The 21,272-nt window shown below is 37.0% G+C and overlaps 1 protein-coding gene across 1 annotated transcript; it reads left to right on the top strand.

Annotated features, from left to right (window-relative positions):
* Nucleotides 1-668: 668 nt before the first annotated feature.
* Nucleotides 669-19,599, top strand: LOC122841134 (ATP-sensitive inward rectifier potassium channel 10-like). The gene is made up of 6 exons (XM_044134178.1): nt 669-968; nt 9,338-9,683; nt 12,524-12,735; nt 13,610-13,741; nt 13,935-14,112; nt 15,436-19,599. Exons 2-6 carry the CDS (start codon nt 9,338-9,340, stop codon nt 15,831-15,833), a joined length of 1,266 nt encoding a protein of 421 aa, XP_043990113.1. The 5' UTR covers nt 669-968; the 3' UTR covers nt 15,834-19,599.
* The last annotated feature ends 1,673 nt before the right edge of the window (nt 19,600-21,272 follow it).

Genomic DNA, 21,272 nt, shown 5'->3' on the forward strand with positions numbered 1-21,272 from the left:
GATACAGCATGTGCAGCTAAACCATGCTTACCCTGCACTTTGAACCATGCAATGTCACAGAAGCCCTTCGTTTGGCCGGTGGTCCTCATCTGCTCCCCTCATTTCTTTGAAATAGTGCTTTGTCACCCTGTCCTGGTGCAGGAGGAAGACTTGTATTCACCTCACGGCCATCCCTCCTTTATGTGCTGGAGCCTCACAGGACGCTCCATACAGATGCTCTTGGACACAGCAAACGCCGGCCACAGAAAGGGTGAATAGGGGGCTCTGTGGGTTGCCTAAAAGGGGTTTTGTGGTTCCATTTTTGTGCATGAGCGGAAGTGTGTGTGTGCCGGTTTTTTTTTGTTGCGGGGCCTGTGCACATGGAACATCCAAAACATGTGCTTCTTTGCATGTGTGCAGGAAGTTTTAAGCAAACATTCTAACACTTTTAAAGTAAAATATAATTATATGCATTCTCATAAAATGCTAATTAAGTCCACAGATGCAGATTCAAACCCATTTTTCCTTGACAATAATGTACAATATGAATGGGCAGTAAAGTACATTTGATATCTTGGGGGTGAATTGGCCCACCAGAGAACGATGATCAGTTATTGCAGCAATTACACGGGACATAATCCGTACACAACAGGAATTCAGGGTGAGGGAGAGAGGGACTCGAAGGGAAAGAGGGAATCCGAGAGAGGGAGGCCTTTTATAAAAGCCAAGTCCTGCCACTTTGGGAAGAAATTGCGGGCAGCGAGACGGCGGGCTTCGGGTCCAAAACGGGAGCCCAAACGAGCCAATGAGAGGCCCCATAATTGTACTCAAGTGGTGTACAGTATCGTGGGACGCAGGCTGCAGAATTACAGTGTGGTCTGTGAGCATGCGTATGACAACAGAGAAGACATGTAGAGCAAAAGGCTGAGGCTCTGGGCTCCAAAATCCTCTCTGCACGTGACAATTAGCTTACAGTCTGCTCTGAGAAGGTAAGAAAATTCATTTATCAGCAAAGTGCAATAAAACTGAAGGAATAAATCAAGAGTGGGTGGAGAAATCCAACTGATGTGATTCTCATTTTTTGCAGGTGGTAATAACTTGCTCATTTTGCCTTCATTTTTTATTTGATTCTATTAGAGTAATTTAATATGGTTACTATACTCTGTACACACATAGTTAAATCAATTCTGTTTGTGTACATTTAAAACATTATGAAGCTGAATCTGAATTTATTTGATATTCTATAAAAAGTGGTAATATTGCCACATTTTTAGAATTTATGTATTTTTGCAGAAATTCTATGCAAAAACAGGACAATAAGTGGCATTATAAAGAGTAAATTGGGTAATAAAACAGAAAATAGACTTTTTCTTTACAATGGCTGAATTGTCCAAAGCTCATGCTTTGGTTTCAGCACTAAGCAGTGAACTGAGCCAAGTTGAAAATGTTCTTCCACTGTATTCGGGTTCAGAGAATCGGCAGCTTGGAATAAGAAACTGTGGGAAGAAACTTTCACATAAAACACATCAGAACCTTTAGTCAGCAAAATAGATTTAAAATAAATATTTCAAAGATAAATCGACACCAAAAACAAAACTTTCTTTAAAAATTGAGAAATGTAGTTGAACCTCACAACATAACAGCTAAACTTAATCACTTTTTGCACTTATTAAAATTGATTAAAGAACTTCATAGAGAAACTTTTGTTGATGACAAAACTAATTAATAGAGTAGTTATGGGGATTTTTAAGCATTCTTCCACACAATGTTTAAAGATTCAGTGAATATCTTCTATAGAATCTGACCTTTAGTACTTTTTATAAATTTTCAACTGGATTTAACTCTGGCGTTTGACCGGCACATTATAGCAGCTTTGCTTTCTTTCCCCAATCCCAGTAGAGAGTTTCATTGATTGTGTTTTTGGGGTCACTGTCTTAATGAAAGAAAAATCATCTTGTTCTGGTACATTTCTACATTCAACCATTCTACATATTAACAACAAAACTGCTCCGCATCATGATTTTCCCATCTTCAGACTTCGCTGTTGGGATCCAGGTTTTGGGTGACATGCAGGAGCATTTCTGATCCAATCGGGTCCTATCAGTGGAATCCAAACAGTTAATTTATTAGATTTTCTACCAGCATTTCATTGGCTTATCAAAATATTCTAAAGCAAACTTTAAATTATTTTAAAAATTATTTTTCTTCAGCAGTGGAGTCTTATGCAGAGAGCATTCATTCATTAAATCCATAAATTCCAGTTTTTTTCTGAAGCTCTCTGCAGGTGGTTCTTTTCTCTTCTAGCATTTTTGTTAGTCCTTTTCTAAAGGTCCTTTGATTATCTGATTTAATATGAAATTATGTGGGTTTTTTTCCTGATTAAAGCTCCAACTTGTGTTCACAGTAATAATTAGAAGAATAGGTATCTGTAGCCAATGTCATCAGTATGTTTAGATGGGCTTTTTGCTTCTACTGAATGTAAAATGCTAATGGAGTGTTGCCTTGGTGATGAGTAACCTCTTTATAGCTCTGAAAGAGTTGATATTAATTTGCACAGATAAGAAGCATGTTTACTCAGTACTCAATGTCTGTCTCATTTAGCAACTAATTTGTTTTGATCTCTTTGATCTCTGAATATGTGTACAGTACTTTAATTGTAACCTACATCTGGTGTGAATTTAATGTCTGTAGTCGCATTATAAGTATGTTTACTGGTGTTCTCACTGCTTATGTTTCTCGCTCCACATGTTGTTTTGCACGTGATTCGCAGGAAGTGGGAGGGTGGACATCCAAAAGGGATGGAAAGGAGCTTAATATTTATTTTGAAAAGTTTTAAATTGGAGAGAATTATGAAGCTTTTAGAATGCAGAGTTCACACGAGTCAAGGAAAGTAAAGGTGAGAGGAAAACAAGCTGTTGTGGAAATGAAAGAAAACGTGCCAGGGTGTGTGAGTGCATCCAAAAGTGAGAAGGGGGGAGAAAAAAAGGGAGGAGAAGGAGGCGGATTACTTCTCAGTTCAGAATATTAATGAGGGCTTTTGTCACAGATCTTTTACTCTTTCTTTTCCTCTATAATGTTCTCTCACTCTATCTTTCATGCACACATCTTTAAAAATTCCTCACATTAACCTTCAATCATGTCCTACACCATCCCAAAACAAAATTGGGTGATTTTCCATCTCAGAATTGAATTAAAAACACCTTCAATCTGACTAAAACAAAAATATTTCTGCAAGAAAAGACATTCATACTGTAACATACCATATGAAAAAGAAAAAAGGACTAATGTGATGGACACAAAGTCGTTTCTGTGAATGGCATCTTTTGTTTCTTTTATCTCAGTTCCCAACAAAGCATTCCTGTGTACACAGAGGAGAGAAACAGAGAGAGAGAGGGAGAGGAAGAGAAGGACAGAGAAAGAAGAGAGTTTGAAAAAAAAAAAGGAGAGGGGAGGGAGATCAGGAAAACATCCAGCAATCCATTGTCTGGCCCAAGGAAGAAAGTTTTAATTCAGTTTTCTTTTCCTTCATTTGAAACAGGGGTGTGCTTTAGCGTTGTCATGGAAACCGGATACAGCCAGCGGAAAAGGTTGATCCCATTTGCTTCCATTAGCTCCATCAGTTATCTGATACACGGCCCAGGTGGATTTTGTTTTTCCTCCACGGACACGTGAGCGCTGTGCTGAGTTCGGGCGACAAGTGAAAACTGGGTGAGGGTGAGTCAGAGTTGACAGAGTGAGACAGTTTCAATGGTGTCATTGTAATTACGAAGCCCACTCTTGCATAATCACAGCGAAGCAATGTAATTAAAAGTGACTGGTTATGTAAGCCGCGCTCGGGATTGCAAATGCACATTTTCATTAAGTGTGTGGACGTACTCGCTCTTTTCTGGGCAATTACTTTTCATTGGAGTATGAACACACAAGCACAGACACTTGCTGAGGAAAATCACAAGACGCCTTATTCATAACCAAGAATTTCATCCTATTTACGGTAATGTTTTTCATAAGTAGATATGCAGAATAAAAATCAATCTTAAATTAACCGAAGTGCATTTTATTAAATTTCCCAACAGAACCTTGATGGGCTGAGGGTAATGCAGTTATTTTGTTCTCTCAATGTGTGATTTTGTGACAAAGAAGAGATGAGACACACGTTGAGCTTCCTTTAACATTCAACAGGAAGGTTTATTCTTCTTCTGTATAATGAACATACTCCATATACAAAGCTTATGAAATACTTCATATTACATACTATAATGAGTATCACTGAATAACTGCAATAAATAGCACTTTGATTCAGTGCATCACAAATGGCCATAATATTCCTTTAAACCAAACAAGAATTATTTTAACATGCTCCATTTAACATTTTATCAAATGACAAAATCTATTGACAGATGGCTTTTAACTCTCAAACCCAATTAATGTTTTTAGTCTGTGCTTTAACTCAAATACCTTGTTCCTTCCTTATCAAAGTAAAAATATATACATTTGCTTTTAATTATTTTAATCGCTTTTGCAACTTTAATTCTGCACCAATAAAATAGACTTTTAGCTTTTAACTGTATCCACTGTTTTAACAGATTAACAGTATTTTATCTCTTACAAAAAAAACAACCTTTGACTACAGAATTGAAAAAAGGTGTAATGTTTCTTTAATGATGTGTCTCTTTACTAAACTTCACACACAGGCAGCCATTACCTACTTACTGAAAGTCATAACAATATGGTTTTTCAGGTTTTTGCAGTAAATGTACAATTTTACAATAAGGAGACCAAAATAATGTAATTTGTGTGAGAACTGTTTTAAAATGTGTAAAATACAAAAAGTTAAAAGTGAATCCAGAGCTACTCATTTAGCTCAACATACATGTACAAAGTTTGCTAGCATTAGCCTTAACAAGCTTCCAGAAATGTGAGCTGTTTCCTACATGTTACTAATCACAAACTGTATAAAGGGAGTCATTAGTTGAGTCTCCATTCAATACCTTCTTCAACTCTTAAAGGAGTTTAATATTGATACAAGTAACTAATCACAATGTCAGGGCAACTTATGTAACCAAAATGTGTCAAACATTATTTTTTTAATGTCTAACAGCAGTGTGGCTATGCATAAAAATATGTAAATGTAATAAAATAGAAATAGATTTTACACAAATCAATTTCAAGGGTCCTCTAGGCTAACGTCTCCAAAGAGTTTACTTTCTGTTTTAAATACTTTACTTTTCCTCTAATTATTCATTTTCTTCAATAATTAGAATAATTCTGATGATAAACAGTTTTTAATCTGTTTATCATCAGATTAAAAACTGCCATCTGTTTTGGGAAAACACCTTTCACAGTCTTTAAATAGAACTCACCACAATGGAAATGTTCCAGGTTTTTGAATGTTGAACTGTTTCCATAACCCACAAAAAGACCCGACAGAAACCTCCCACTCATAAAAAAAGCCATTTAGTCTTTAACATTTTACAGTGAGACAGTGTACAGGGATATAATTGTTAAATTTTACCAAAAGTGCTGTGACCAAACAAAACCTAACTGACAATGCTAAACTTTGTTTGCATGAGAAAATTTCAGAGACATTGTAACCGAAAAGTTCAGAAAAAGTTTAAGATTTCCAGATTCTCACTCTCAGTGGTATCTCGAGTTTCTACTAAGGAATCAACTCTTTGTCCAACGAAATGTCTTCACCTGATGTAAACAGAAAGCTTCTTAAAACAAACCTTATCTAGGTAAAAGTCCTAGTCTTGCCCAAAGATTAGCACCTTAACTGACGCGTTCAGTTGTCTCTTCTCTCCTCGGAGTCACAAATGAGTCTCTGTGTGGGTGCTTTGTTGGGCTAATGCATCTTATTCTGCTCCTTTCACTTTTCTTTCCTTCTCATTATCTTACTCCCGTCTGGTTTCCTCTTCTTTGGCCTCTGGGGACTGCTGAATGCTGCTGAGTCTGTTGAAATGTGTGGAGGAAACAGTAACAGCCTGTGGGTGACAGGAGTGGATTACAGTCTTGACTTTGCAGGAATGAACACCACTGGCAGCATAATACACTCCTGTGACTTGAGTGGATTTGCTTTTAAACGATTTGCAAGAGGCATATTTTAAATAACATAATGCTCAAATATTCACAGTAAACCAAATATGATTAACAATTAGAACAAGCAAAAGCTTAAATAATTGCAGTGTATTAATAGTTGTCTTCAAACAACAGTTGATGGAACTACTTGACTAAAATCTAAGTTCATCCTGATTGAATTTAAATCTTTCATGCATGAACTAAGTTCTGATTATAAAGAAATATAAGCAGATGTTTCCAGCAAACACGCTGTGAACTTTAAATAGAAAAAAATATGATGAGACTGACGACAAGCTAAGCAAATTGTAATCATAGAACCAAAAGTTTTACCCTGGAAGGTGTTTCATGCTCTGTTTTGGACATGTTTGGACACTTTTGATCATTTAAATGTTTTTTTCTTACTTAATGTCTCTTAATGGTTAAGTTTTTTAAGAATAGCACACCTGTTGCTTCATTTAAACCACTGCTACAGAATTCACACATCTACTAACTTCATTTTATCTATATAGCATCAATTCAGAATAAATGTTATTTGCTATTTATATGTTACAACAATGTCTGCACTAATAGTGATTTGCTCACCTCGGGATGCTCAATGCATAAGACTGAAAATGAAACGGATGGCATTATATTTTTTGTGTAATCCAGGTAACTTGGCAGCACTCAGAGCACTGCAGTTTCATTCAAACATGGCTAATTTATCTTTAAATATGGAACATGACATTACAGCATCATTCCCTGGGGGGCCAATTAACCCCCAACATTTCTGTCCTACACATGTGTTGCTCTGTGTGGGCTCTAAAACCCAGAGATTTACTGTCTGAGAGGTGAAACTCTGTTTAAGAGGGAGTGTGTGGTTTTACTAAGGAAACGTGCAGGAGGAAGGAAGACAGATGGAGGATGAGGATAGCAGAAGAAATATCGTTTTTATTTGTGATGAAATAGGACAATGTGAGCTCCATGTCCAAATTAAATTATGACCTTGTTCATACTGAATCACACAGATATAGAAACTACATGAAAATCAAACTGCTTAATATAAAAAGCAGGCTTATGTTATGCAATAAATGAAAAACTTTATATTTCCAAAGTTACAAATGTATTTCTGATAGATTCTCAAGCAGTTTTGTCTACTCAGTTGGAAATATGCAGGTGAAGAGTTATTTACTGGTACAATTAAAGAAAACAATAAAATTATTTTAAAAAGACAGGAATAAAACAACAGCAACTAACTTTAGTGAAAGTATTTTCCCCAATCACCCCAGCCTGTGCTCTCTTGGTGCATCTGTCTCATTCGTCCCTCATTCATCTATTTATCTCGACTCTTTAGGCCCTCCATATTTCCCCCAGCTACCTGTTCATTGTAGCATCAAAACTTCACAGAAAACTTCAGAAAGGGTGTTCATAGCACCAAACGGAAATGAGTCATCAAAGACAAAAAGGCCTAGTTACAACAATCTAGGTCTTTGATGACAATGAAAGATAAAAAACAAGACTTCTACAAATGAAGCAGTTTTTTGAGCATCCAGATATCTGATTTGATGCATTCTTTTGTTTTGAACCTCTTTGCAGCTGTAAATCTTTATCGTCCTTAACACATTCAGCTTTTACTACATCTACCAATCATTCACTGAGCGACATTCAGAATATAAATATTATCTCCACCTTCCTGTCTGTAGATTTGTCTCTCATGCTCTGCTTTATTAAATAAGAAGTTACTAATTGCAAATCAAACTATTGAGCAATTAATGCATCCATCAGTTATTTATAGGACAAAACAAACATTCACACACACACCCACACACACATGCCTACGCAGCCCCCCCCTCCTCCTCCCATGCCCCCCCCCACTCCCCCCCCCCACACACACATTCATATTAAACTAATATTTTTGGACTGAGGAGGGAACCTAGAGTAACCAGGAAGAACCCACACATGCACAGGGAGACTTACATTAATGTAGACAGTGATACATAATGTCAACATCAGTAGATAAATGACTTTTTAAAAAATTTTAACAGTTTTATTCATCATTAGTTGTCCATTTATGTCTTCAGAATGATTTTAACCTGTGAAGGTCTCATGTAGTTGACAAGATACTTGTTATTTGAACTTCCACTAGTTAAGCAGAAGGTGGCAATATATAAAGCAAAACACTTGATGAAGAAAAGATCTGCAAAGCACACACCAACAGCCAAGCCCATGCAAGAGAATGGCTTTTGAACTGTTCACTGATTATAATGCAGGACTAGGAGAAATATTCTGTAGCTATGATTAAAATATTTCCTGTTAACAAGCATCGTAACTGTGTCTCCTTGCACGTTTTTCTGTTTAATTTTACTTTTAATTTTTCTAAGTTCCTCTGAACAGTGTAGTCAGAGGATTTATGGAAAACACTATGCAAAAGGAATGGATTTTCATAGTTTTAACATGCTAATAGAAATAAAACTCTTAATAATGTGAAGTCCACGCAGGTCTCCTCTTCTGCAGACATTACAGAATTAAGTCTTGACGCTATACTTCAGTTTTTCTGCTTGTTTACCTCGACTGTGTGGTTATGTTTGTGGTCGTCAACAGAAGCACACAATTTGTCTATTGAGAAAATGTCTCACTGTCATGAATCCTATATATTAACACTGAGGCTGAATTTACTTTTCAAACTTGTAGCCTTTTTGCCAGCTCGCCTCAAACTGGTATTGAATTTTACAGAAAAATTTACAGAAGAGTTTACCCTATTACGTTTGTGTTTGCATAGAATGAGTACATGCCAAATTTTGCAAAATACGCAGAACGAGATCTTCTTCCTGTGATGATATCATTTGATTGTGGCTACAGATATCAAATTCAGAAGAAAGACAGCTTTTTCCCATGATGGCTTACACCTCAGAAAAGGTTTTGGAAACTTCCAAATCTAACTTTATCTCCAAGATAAATATAGTATTTCCCAGACTTTAAAACAAAATAAAATCAAAAAAAAAAAAAAAAGTAATTTAAATAATATGTTCTGGTAATTTTAGATAGTTCCATGTATGTAACGGATATATTTCATTTTGAGGAAGAATTTCTCTGCAGGGAAGTTGTGTGCAGTTAAACGTTTGTGGTTTCCACTGAAGTTTAACAGTAAACCAGCATTTTTATTTGTTTTTTTATCAGAGAAGCATGTCTACTCATGTGTCATAGTTCTGCTGGTGTTATTAAAGTTGGGTGTAGAGATGGAAAAGATTGCGAATCAATCTAGGGAAGTTAAACTTCAACTTCATGTTTCCGTGTTTGTTTTTCACAGATGACTTCTGCTACGCCTCCCTGCTCTCGCAGCTCTTCCCCTCAAAAGGTTTGCCACTCTCAGACCCAAACTGATGTTCTGAAGCCGTTGCTGGGCGGTGGCGCTTCTGTTGGAGGTGGGACTCTGAGGAAGAGGAGGCGCATCCTGTCCAAAGATGGCCGAAGCAACATGCACATCGAGCACATCAGTGGGAGGAACGCCCTCTATATGCGCGACCTCTGGACAACTTTTCTTGAAATGCCATGGCGCTACAAGTTCTTCCTGTTTACAGCAACATTTGCAGGGACCTGGTTTCTGTTTGGGGTTGTGTGGTACCTCGTCGCTTTGGTGCATGGAGACCTGCTGGGTGAGAGAGCAGAGGTTTTATCAAAAAAGTACCTCTTTACAGTTTAAAACTCCCCCCCAGATCACCCATACACCTCACAGTTTCCATATCTATTCCATCTGAGGGCAGGATTTTGATAAGAGCTGACATCAGGGTTTATCCCACAGTATCACATTATGCTTCAGAAATTTCTGTGAAGTTTTCCTGCCTTTTTTTTTATGAAGAAACACAGTTTTACTTTCCAGATTAAGTGTGAATAAAGTCCAATTCTCCAGTCAAACTTTGACTCAACACTCTAGAAACTTTCAGCACCGTTAGGGTGTCATTACGAGTTTCATAATGAGTCATTAAGAATGCATCTGAAGAAAAGAATTTATCAAAACACGATCTAAAGCCTCTGAACAGACAAATGCAAGCATCTTAAAGAGACAGTAAATTCAGTAAAACAGTAAGACAGTAAAAGTTAGAGAAATAATTTTTTCCGTTATTTTGCTAACTTTTTCCATTAGCAAAAAAGTTAGCTAATTGAAAAAGTTAGCTAATTGAAAAAGTTAGCTAATTGAAAAAGTTTATATATAGATGTTTATATATATAAGTTTATAATTTTTATAATAAAGGTATTCCTTAGTTATTGTTAATCATAAAACATATATCATAGCTCCAATTTTCACAAAAATATGATGTTTTATATCTGGGGAATTTAGAATATTATTTTACTCCTATTGGATTTAAGGTGAGCAGATTATTTATCTTGTTAAAATAAAAGTATCAACCAAGGAAATTCAGATTTAACACACAAATTTAAAATTAAATATTTATTTGCATGCTACTGAGTGAAACAGGTGTTTATCTCACAGCTCCAATAAGCTTTTTGGCAGTCAGAGCTGTAAGATCTTTCCTGTAATTGGGCTCCAGACTTGGAGTACCTTTCAGTTAGAGTCTTGGCCCACTCCTCGTTTAGTTGTCATTGTTGCCTCCCTTCACTGATTGTCAGTGGGGCTGGAGTTCAGATTGGCTTAGCCTCTTCTTGACCTCAATTTGCTTTGTGGTTTTGCTGATATGTTCTTACTTGGGCTGGGAAACCCATATGTGACACATTTTCACTGTTTTGCCTCGGGGTAGAAGGGCATGCAAGATTTTTAGGGCAACACGGCTCCCAACATTTAAAGTTGCCTTGTATTTTTAGCAACCCCTAAAATATGATGGGGATGATCGTCTTTGCTTCGGTTTTTACATTAACACTACCTTTGGTTTGTATTAAACCAGTTAGTTTGCTAAGTATTAAAACAGGCAGAACAGAAGAGAATAAAATCTCATTATATGAGTGATTTAGTACAAAAAATCTAATGAACATGTTTGGATAGCATATAGATCAATCCTAATAGAATAATAGCTTCCTTTAAGAATGTAAGAAGAGGAGTTTTTGCTGAGTTAAGACACATTTATGAATAAATACGAGGAAGGGTGTGGTGAAGAGAAAGAATAAAACTGCCTCGTCTGAAGTAGTTCTCATCAGAAAAAGGGAACTGAATCCCAGGTTCAAATATTTGAACATATCTTTTTCAGTGAACTATAGTCATTTCATATCAAAACCAACACCAAACACTTTTGACCTGTGATTTAAAATCCCCTCACTGCCCCACGGTGTTTTTAATATGATAGTTCACCAAACAGGAACATGTTATAGCTTGCAGAAAATTCTCATGAAATTTATGCACCAATGATTTCATTATTTGTTTTATGGGAAAAGATGATTGTACTTCAGTGAAACAATAACTCACCACCCTGATTCAAATCTCTTAAAACCTCCCTTATATTATGACAAATGGAGAATCAGGTGCGGAAGTTGTAACCAACAACCATAGAGGTTTGACTCAAAGGGCTTTGACTCAAAAAGCCTTTTGACACAAATACACTGGTTTCCGTGTCAGAGTTATTTTTTCCTGCTTAAACCTTACTGGTTTTGCAACAGTTTCTTTGCAGCTCAGCAAAATGTGGAACAAAATACGGTGAACAAAACTGAGAGCATTGTTTGTAGGATTGTGGACTAGGGAGAGGTGGGAAAATTCAAATGAGAAAAAGCGAGATAGTGAAAACTGTGTCAACGAGGAACAGATGTGGCGATGCTGTGAAGTGAAGATGAACATCTGTAGAGTTTGAATGATGTAAACTGATAGTTTGATCCCAACCTGCTTGTTTCAACTTCTGTTTGTCCAACAGAATCAAAATGATGGACGTTTTATCTAAAGTCAGTAAATGCTTAATAGACAAGTTAACTGTCAACATGATAAAATCATTAGACATAAAAACATGCATGCACTGCAAAAATAGAAAATTGTACAGAAGATTTTTGGTCCAGTTTCTACTGCAAATAACTTGAAACTAACTTAAGAGTAACTTAACTTTTCATCAATATTAAGGAATTATTTACTTAAAATAAGCCTCTATATCTTGCTAAAAAGTTACCTTTAAGGTAGTTTGTCTAATTTTGAGTGTGCACTACAAACTAGACCAAAATTACTTGGTAAGATTTTGTGATTTTGCAGGGTGAAGAGTACTCTGCTATGCAGCTCTTCACACATGCACACAAAGACGTTTTGACAGTTACAAAGAAGCGAAGCTTCTGGGTTTATTTCCTGTAAAACTGAAAACCACATGAGTGTGATCAAATATAGACATAAAGCTCAATACTATATCATCACAAAATGATAAAGAAAAACACACCAACACCTCCCACTCTTCCTCTGATGACTCACTTTCCACTCTTTGGCATCACAAGAGCCTCCAGAAAATGTAGGCATTAAAAAAAAGACCTTCTGCTTCATTACCGCAGCCTTGATGAAATGTCGTTTTCTTTCCAGAGTTTGATCCGCCGTCCAACCACACACCCTGTGTGATGCAGATGCAGACCCTCACAGCAGCCTTTCTCTTCTCTCTGGAGTCCCAGACAACCATCGGTTATGGTTTCCGATGCATCACAGAGGAATGCCCGGCTGCCATCATCCTCCTCATCCTCCAGCTGGTCATCACCATGCTCATGGAAATCTTCATCACCGGCACCTTTCTGGCCAAGGTTATTATCTGAATACAGAAATGAGTGATTAAAAGAGGTCCAGTCCAATGATCCAAACAGTAGGGATGTGTAGGCCAAAAGTATTCATACCCCTTCTATTTTTCCTCTTTTTGTCGACTCTTGGCCCAGTCGCGAATCTTTTCTGTACTTTGCTATATATAGTCTTTCAATTAAGTCTGTCCAGCTTCTATGTCCCTGATAAAGAAAAGTTGTCCCATAGAAAAATGTTGCCACCATTCAATGGAACAAAATTAATGTGTATTGTTCATTTTTGCCACTAGTGGGTCACATATAAACTTTAAGTTCAAGTTAAAGTTTATTTTCTAATATTGGGACAATATCTATTAATGAAAATTTCCATGTAAATGCATGCAATTATAAACAAGAGACTACTTTTCATTGACACATTGATGCATTAAAAAAGGCATAAAACAACTTTCAAATCTATACAAGTTTGCATGCAATCAACACTGACATTTTTGACTTTCCAAGAACCGTTTTTAAAGATGCTTTTTAAAGAGATCAGAAGTGAAAGGTCCCTTATGTTACTCTGAATCGTATCCCAAAAGTGTGAGAAGCATGATAGGAAAAAGTAGCTTGACTCACAGCAGTTTTCCTAAGTGGTATTGAAGTTTGGTCTCATTTGACCAGAGCTGTTTGCTGCGTCTCTTGTTGTTATGTCTAAAACAGTTTGAAAACATGTGTCATTTTTTTCTCTGTGTAAACTCTGTAAACTCTCTTGGTAATAAGAAAAGTTTCCAGGTCTGTAAACATTTTTACAAGACACTGAATCCTGATTCGTCTAAGAGCAAAACAAACGTGAATTAACAGAAAAATACCTGACAAAAATAAAAACTGAGTTTTTCCCGGTCAGATTGCACGGCCAAAGAAGCGAAGTGGGACGGTGAAGTTTAGCCAGCATGCCGTTGTATCGACTTATGAAGGCCAACCCTGCCTGATGATCCGGGTGGGCAACATGCGCAAGAGTCTTCTTCTCGGATGCCAGGTGGGTGCAAAGCTGCAGGGACATAAGTAAAAGACTAATATTTAGTTTGCTCATTGTTGGATTTGTGGAATGAATACTTTCAGTTTGCGGTTTTTAACAAACATTTCCATGCACAGTTGATTTTTTTGCTTTGCAATTCTTCAAAGCGAGAATGAGTTGAACCAAAACAAGGGGTGTGTGCCTTTTCATATAGGTGACAGGGAAACTCCTGCAGACGTCCTTGACAAAGGAAGGTGAAACAGTTCGTATGGACCAGAGGAACGTGCCTTTCCAGGTGGACACTTCCAGCGACAGTCCCTTCCTCATCCTTCCTCTCACCTTCTACCACATCATCGACGACAACAGCCCCTTGAGAGCCTGGGCCGCCAAGGGTGAGCTTGGTCAAAAAAACAGTAATTTGTTGGTATTACCACGTTGAGGGTGTTTCGTTACTTCTTGAGGCTTTTGAGGGCTGTGCTCTTAAGAAACCCTGTTGCTTAGCAACAAAACCAGTTTTTTACATTAGTTGTTAAGAAATAAGAACAGAGAGGAACATTGCTACAGTGTGAAAAGCTAAATTCACTGCAGAAGTAGACCAAAATATCAATAGGGTATGACATTTAAAGTGTCTGCACAGCATTACATTAAGTTTAAATAATGGTTTTATTGTTTCATTTCTGAAAAATTTGCAATATTGAAGTAGCAGTGAATGAATGCACATAGTTTTTTGATTGTTCACCAGCCTTCATGTATTGAAGAAAACAACTATAAATATTTGATTGCCAAGAACCCAAGAAAAGCTGCCAGTTTTGTGACTTGGTAACCTTTTTTGTTTTTGATCTCTAAATCAGGGTTTTAAACCCCAACAGATGGATTTATCCTTTTCTGCTGGATTTGAAAAGGATCCAACTTACACCTACCTTGTGCCCGTTTACCACAATGTTCTGCAAATGCAGTTTTTGTGCAGTGATGTTTGAGTTTGATTAATTGGCAACAAATGGCTAAATGACTGTGTTTGCTGCCTTTCAAAAGGAAGAAGTTGGGCAATAAATTTGCAAAAGGGAGGATAAAAATAGTATTTTTTTAGTGGTTAGCGTGCAGCAGCCTTAACTTCCTCAATGTGAGTGTGCTTTATATGTGTATATATATTTCACCTCACTCTTTACTCCCTTAAGGCTTTTCCATTTATGAGAAAAGAATTTAGGGGAGATCTGTTGATAGATTTTACATGCTGGAAGTTCCTAGATTTACTTTGACTCCCATTTTTATTTGCCTTCTTATCCATGCATTTCTGAACTCGGTGAATCCTTGCAGAGTTTGTAGAGCCAGACGTCACTGCAAGAGGCAGGTGCATCCTGGAAAGGTTGTCGGTCCTTCACAAGATAATACAAAAGCAAACAATAATGCATGCACAAAGTCAGATCTAATGACAGTTTGCATTTAAGTTCGATAATTTTGGTCACAATAGAAACATGTTTTCCTGTATGATGAAAAGTTTATTTTGTTGTCTGTAAAAGTGACTCTTAAAAGGTAAAAATTTACAAATATAAGTATAAATGTTTTTATACATTTATACTTATATAAATGGAGGAGGTTGGAAAAGCTGGAGAAAATCCATAACATCTTATGAACAGGGTTAGCATTGATCCCTTCTTGTCGTTTTACCATTTTCTTACTCATCTTCTTAAGCTAACCCTCTAATGTTACTTTATTAGGTGGCGGATGGACAGATCCAGAGTTGGCTGACTTTGAACTCTTGGTGATCATGAGTGCCACAATAGAGCCGACCTCAGCCACCTGCCAGGTCCGCACTTCCTACCTGCCAGACGAGATCCTCTGGGGTTACGAGTTCCCCCCCGTCGTCTCTCTCTCCCAGTCTGGAAAATACGTTGCAGACTTTTCCTTCTTTGACAAAGTGGCGAAGACCAAGACGACCCCTATTTTCAAATCATCCAGTTCGCAACACGAATACCAGAGCAACGGAGGCGGACTCCTGTCCGAAGTGACAGACCCGGAGAAGATCCGTCTGGAGCAGAGCTACAGGGAGCAGCGAGGCGAAGACCGAGGCCGAGTCAGAGACGGCCCCATAAGCGTTCGCATCAGCAACGTCTGAACAGCTAAACTGGCTGAAAATGGGACATTTTGTAGCAAAACAACACGAGAGTTTGTGAAGCCTTTCACACATGTAAGACAAAGATTGTTTTAATTTTTTATCAAAATGACTTAAGGCGAAATGTATGGTACTGCATTTTGTAAGGAAATATTTGCTAAAACTGCTGTCGTTTATTCTCATCATGTTACTTATGATGGAATATCAGTGATGATCTGACCGTCCAGGGTTTGAATGCTCAGCACTCTGTAGCATATCTGTAAAGATAGCAGTATATTATATTTTCAATCAATGTAATTGGATTGTGACCAATAAGGTCAATGGGCTAGTTTTCTCAGAAGGTAGATACGACTCATGAAGGAGCAGACAGACTAGAAGTTTCCAGTTGCGGATGCTTTGTATTTATAGTGTGAAAAACATAAATACATATTTACAACAGCAGTGGAAACATCCAAATGGCCATATAAAAATGCGCAAAAGAGAAAAAAACAAAACAAAATTTATCAATCCCATAGTTCCATCATAAATGAACCCAGACCCTTCAGTTTGAGGTCCCAAACCGGTTACTAATAAAGTGCTTGGTGCAGTGCAGGTCATTTGCTGACCAAAGTCAGATCAGAGTGGGGACAAAATTGTTCGTTGGCTGCAAGGAGCCTCCTACCAGCCTGGCAGGAGAAGCAGAAGTCTTCAAGCACCAAAAGTGCAATTTTTCCTTGGGCTCTAGGCCTGGACTTTTATCTCACACAAATGGGTTTTTTCATCTCCTTTTTGGCTCACAGTAGTTGGCTGGCTCCTGCAGCTCGGCTCCTCCCAACGTGTCCTAATTCTTCATACTTCCCGGCTCCAGCTAATATACCTACAAGATAGGCTGCGGTGGCACATGTGACCCTGGTACTCAACAGCGATTGGCTGTGTAGACATCTCGAGAATCGCTGACATTATATTAAAGCTATCGCGAGATTTGAGATAAAGGGGACAGGGAGTGGAAAAACCTGATAATGAGGGAATGAAAGTTCAAATTTACACATGGGTTACAACTCCATATCATGGTTATGGGTGCCTCCAATTTGCTTAAATTGTTTTCAGCTTATTTAATTAGAAAATAGGTCTCTCTCTCCTACCATGTCAGTTACTCCAAACATTAACTCACACAGTGAATCTTTATGAAAGCAGACAGAGTGTCTGCATGGCATAGCATGAGATTAAGTCATAATATCGACTCATTGTTGCAATTTTTGAAATCGAAACACTTGTAAAGCAATATGTTTTTTTTTGTGACATTTTTCTGCATGATCATAGTAAGAACTTAAGAGAAAATGCATAAAATCTGCAACAAGCTGGAGTTGCCAGTGTGCTTCAACCTAGTTTTGCATGCTATGCAGTGGTGAAGCTGGTTTTTTGCTGATTTATTTGGATGGTGAAAAATAAAATTCTTCTTTATCTTCAGCTTTCTGTAATAATCCGTAGATCTTTTGGCTTTTAGTTTTATTTATGTTTCTGTTGCCTATTTTTTTACTTCTATTCTCCTTTTTGCCATCTTAGTTTATCCCTTGTGTCAGATCAGTCGTTGTTTCTGTTTTGGTTTCTGATATTTAATTATGTTTCTTCCTGTCAACTGAAGTGTTATGGATGAAATGTGACTGAATGTGTCACATGTGCATGAAGAAATTTTCATGACTTCAACTACAGTCTACTGTAATATCATCTGAGGGAAAAATAACTTTAGGGAATGATTTGGTCACCAGCATGTTTCATTTTCGTTGGTTCATTTGCTGATGATCTGTGGTGTTTTTGTGCCAAACTTACCGTCTGTAACTGTGGCTAAAAGTTCCAGTTTGTTTCTATTAGACCACAATGGGCTTTTAGCCAGAACTTTACTTTCAAAGGAAACACTTTTAACATACAGTTCTACCATATGAGAAATCCATGATGTTGCTGTCACATGTAGACCATAACACTTCTGCATTCTTATTTTTTTTTACCATGACTGTCGTCCTTGTGGCATGACACATCTATAATGTTTCTTGTACAATCCTCCTGGCATATGCTTTTGAGTTTTTGTTTAACTGTTGTTGTTTATCCAAGAAGACTGAATTGAAATTGTTTAAAAAAGTGCCTAAAGTTTTCGATTAAGGTTGCACACGTTGACAACTTTTTATTTTTTTCCTACTTTTCTTTTTGAGTAGTGTAAGGACATGTTACATCAAAGGTGGAAAGGATTTATCCTGGCCAAATTTTTATATGTCACAAAAATCTGGTACTCTACCAGGGGTCAGAAGACTTTTTATGTTCACTCTATTTGAAAACATACATCTCTTAAAGCAAATGAAGTATAAAGTTTGCAAACTTAGACAATACATGAAAACAACTGTTTTGTCAATGTAGATAACAAAAGCTGATTTACATAAACATTTATCTGGGCTATAATGTCATATAATGATGTAAAAGCTGAAAGGTCAGAAACTTATTCTGATCTCTTTAGGTACTTCCCAGAGCACTAAAGTATCACCTTGTGAGAGACTTTCTCACTTAAAAGCGTGACAGTATGAATGTGTATTTTTAAAAATGTGAAAAACAGAAGTAAGGGAGTAAACATAAAATACCCCTTAATTTCAAAGAAAAACCTTTTTTCCCTCTGCTGTTCAAGTGAATGGGTTGTAATTTTCTGCACTTTAAAAGTGCTCAACTAATCCCAAAAGGAAAATTGCTTAAGATGCACACAGCTACGGTTTGTTGAGCACAGAACCAGAAAGTCATATGACTTTAAATATTTTCTTCTTATATGGTAAGAAAAAATAGCACCAAGCTCAAAAGTCTCACCCTCAACTTCCTCCTAAGCATCTGATTAGTATTTTAAAATTTCCTGTTGCAAAGTTTGCCGTGTAAACTGTTGAGAAATTTTTTATCTCAACTTTAGAGTTCCTCATGGTGCATAGGAAACTATCTGTTAGTGATGAATGTAATTTTTGTGTTAAACCTCAATATGACATCTGTTTCTGTATCAAATGAACATTGTAGCACTTTATTGAAGTAAATAATGATTATTTGCACCTTCAGTAGATTAGTTGACAATTTGTCAAGCCTTACCATTTGTAAAATTTTCCACTGAAAGCACTCTGAGTTTATATCTACCAACTTCATTACAGCTGCTGTAAATTTAAAAAGATAGTCAAAAACCTGCTGTTTCTTTGTCAAAGACGTGCAAATGAACAAACTCCAGTGGATGTAAATACTCATGTAGAGATGTTGTATCTGTGCCTTTAACAGGGAAGAAAGTCTGGTTGTTGTAAGCATTAGATGCAATCACTGCATAAAGAATTGTTGGAGATACTAATTCCGTGAAATAAAAGCAAAAACTCCTTCTACACAAATAAATATGAAATTATCTGAACGATAAGGGATGAGATATAAGAATGGCTTATAAAGCTAAAGTGTTTGTGACTGATATGAGAAGTGGAGGAACGAGGTGTGGTGTATCTTCTTTCAGCTCTTTGAATTTCAGATTTTAAATGAGGTAATTCTTTAACAACTGGTCTAATAAAGCTTATTGTTAAATATTGCATTTGGTTTGGGTCTTTTGGTTTCATTTAATCAAAACTGAATTTCCAAAAAGTTTCAATTTAATCCAAAACCCAGTGACATTGTAAAAAACAGATAATAATGAGCATAAGGAGCAAAAACTAGCAAATATCTAAAACTGTGATGCATTTCTGAAGAGTATAACTGTAAGTATAAGTGATAAAATCATCACATTAAAGTATCAGTTCAGTTCTGTGTTTTTCATTAAAATGTCATAACTGTTGGTTTTCTAATTGTGTTGAATTTATCAGATTGCATCAAGTCATTAACTTGTAGGATTCAATCTTCTTGGCTGAGAATGTAGTGAAAGTGGATAATAGCTGGTATTGTGTTGTTGACTTTGCAGCAATCACTCATACTGAGCAAGCATGCAGCAACAGTGGAGAGGAAAAACTCTCCATTATCAGGAAGAAACCTCCAGCTGCTTCTACAACTGAGAACTTAAAGTTAAAAGCTTAAATATAAGCAAATAATGCAAAATTATAGTGGTAGAAAAATGTAGCAGAGTGAGAAAATGTAAAAATCCAGGATGCTAAGTCTGTAGCAGCATAACTACAGAGATAACTCAGGAAAACCTGAGTAAGTGTAGCATATTAATGAAAGGTAATATATTATTTTGCTCAATAAATGTAAATGGATAGTAACCACCAAGGTCAATCAGTTAGTTTTAGAAATTCTGAGAATAGGTGCAACTCATGAAGGAGGAGACAGTAGAAATTTTGCAGTTTGCAGGTGTCTTGAATTTATATTTTGGGTATTTATACATATTTACAAGATCCAATTGGCCATAACAAAAGAAATGCACAAAAAGAAACGGGGAAAACAAAATAATAACCAAAGAAAACAAGAACAATCAGTTCCACAGTTCCACATGAACCTCCACCCTTTGCACTACAAATAATTCTAAAAGTCAATATGCATTTTCATAAATATAAAATTCCAGACAAGTTACATCCAATAAATATCATGTAAATTTCTTAACATGAAATATGAAAGCTCAAATCTAAACAAGTGCTCAAATAAATAATTTAAGACACCTTATTGCTACTCAAATGGGTTACCGTCAGTAATTTAGTAGCTACACAACCAACTGATATGGGCTAATGCTAAGTCACGACAGAGACTCACCAATTCCACACTTTTACAGTGGACAGTTTCCACCCACACAATGTTTTTTTTTTCCCCACCTCCTTCTGGGTACATGTAGTCGGCTCCTATGGTTTAGCAGATTGTGTGAGCATCACACAGATTTGAAGATTGATTAATGACTGTGCTCAACTAACCTGCAGCTCTGCTCCTCCCAGCGCGTCCTAATCTCACTCTTCCCTGCTCCAACTAATATACCTAGCCAATGGGCGGTGATGGTACATGTGATACAGAGCCCAACAGCGATTGGCTATGGACAATCTCGCGAGAATCGCTGGTATTATATTAGCGGTATCGCGAGATTTAAAATGGTGGAAATGGGAGTCAAAATCTACACCCGGGTTACACCCTCCCCCCTTAAATTCATGCAACGCCGGTGCATGCTAAATTATCTGAACACCTGGACATACAGGAGAATCTGAGACAGGTTCCGTGAACATTTCACCATAAGCAGAAGCTAAGCTATGTAAAAGATTTTTGCACTACTGAGCTTAATGGATTGCCTAAAGCAGCATACTGAAGGCGCTTGATTGGTTTTGGCTCTCAACTGGACCGACGAATTGGCTGTTCAGCTTCGAAACCATCACTAGCCTGAGAAACAGCTATAGGTGATTCACTAGAATGTGGTGATGATATGGTCAATTTTTGTAATGTCTCTACTGGGCCATGGAGTTCCAAATCTTCTTCAGATGAATTCAGCTCAGGGACATGTTCAGG

This window comes from Gambusia affinis, linkage group LG12, assembly GCF_019740435.1.
Source record: "Gambusia affinis linkage group LG12, SWU_Gaff_1.0, whole genome shotgun sequence".
Taxonomy (NCBI): domain Eukaryota; kingdom Metazoa; phylum Chordata; class Actinopteri; order Cyprinodontiformes; family Poeciliidae; genus Gambusia; species Gambusia affinis.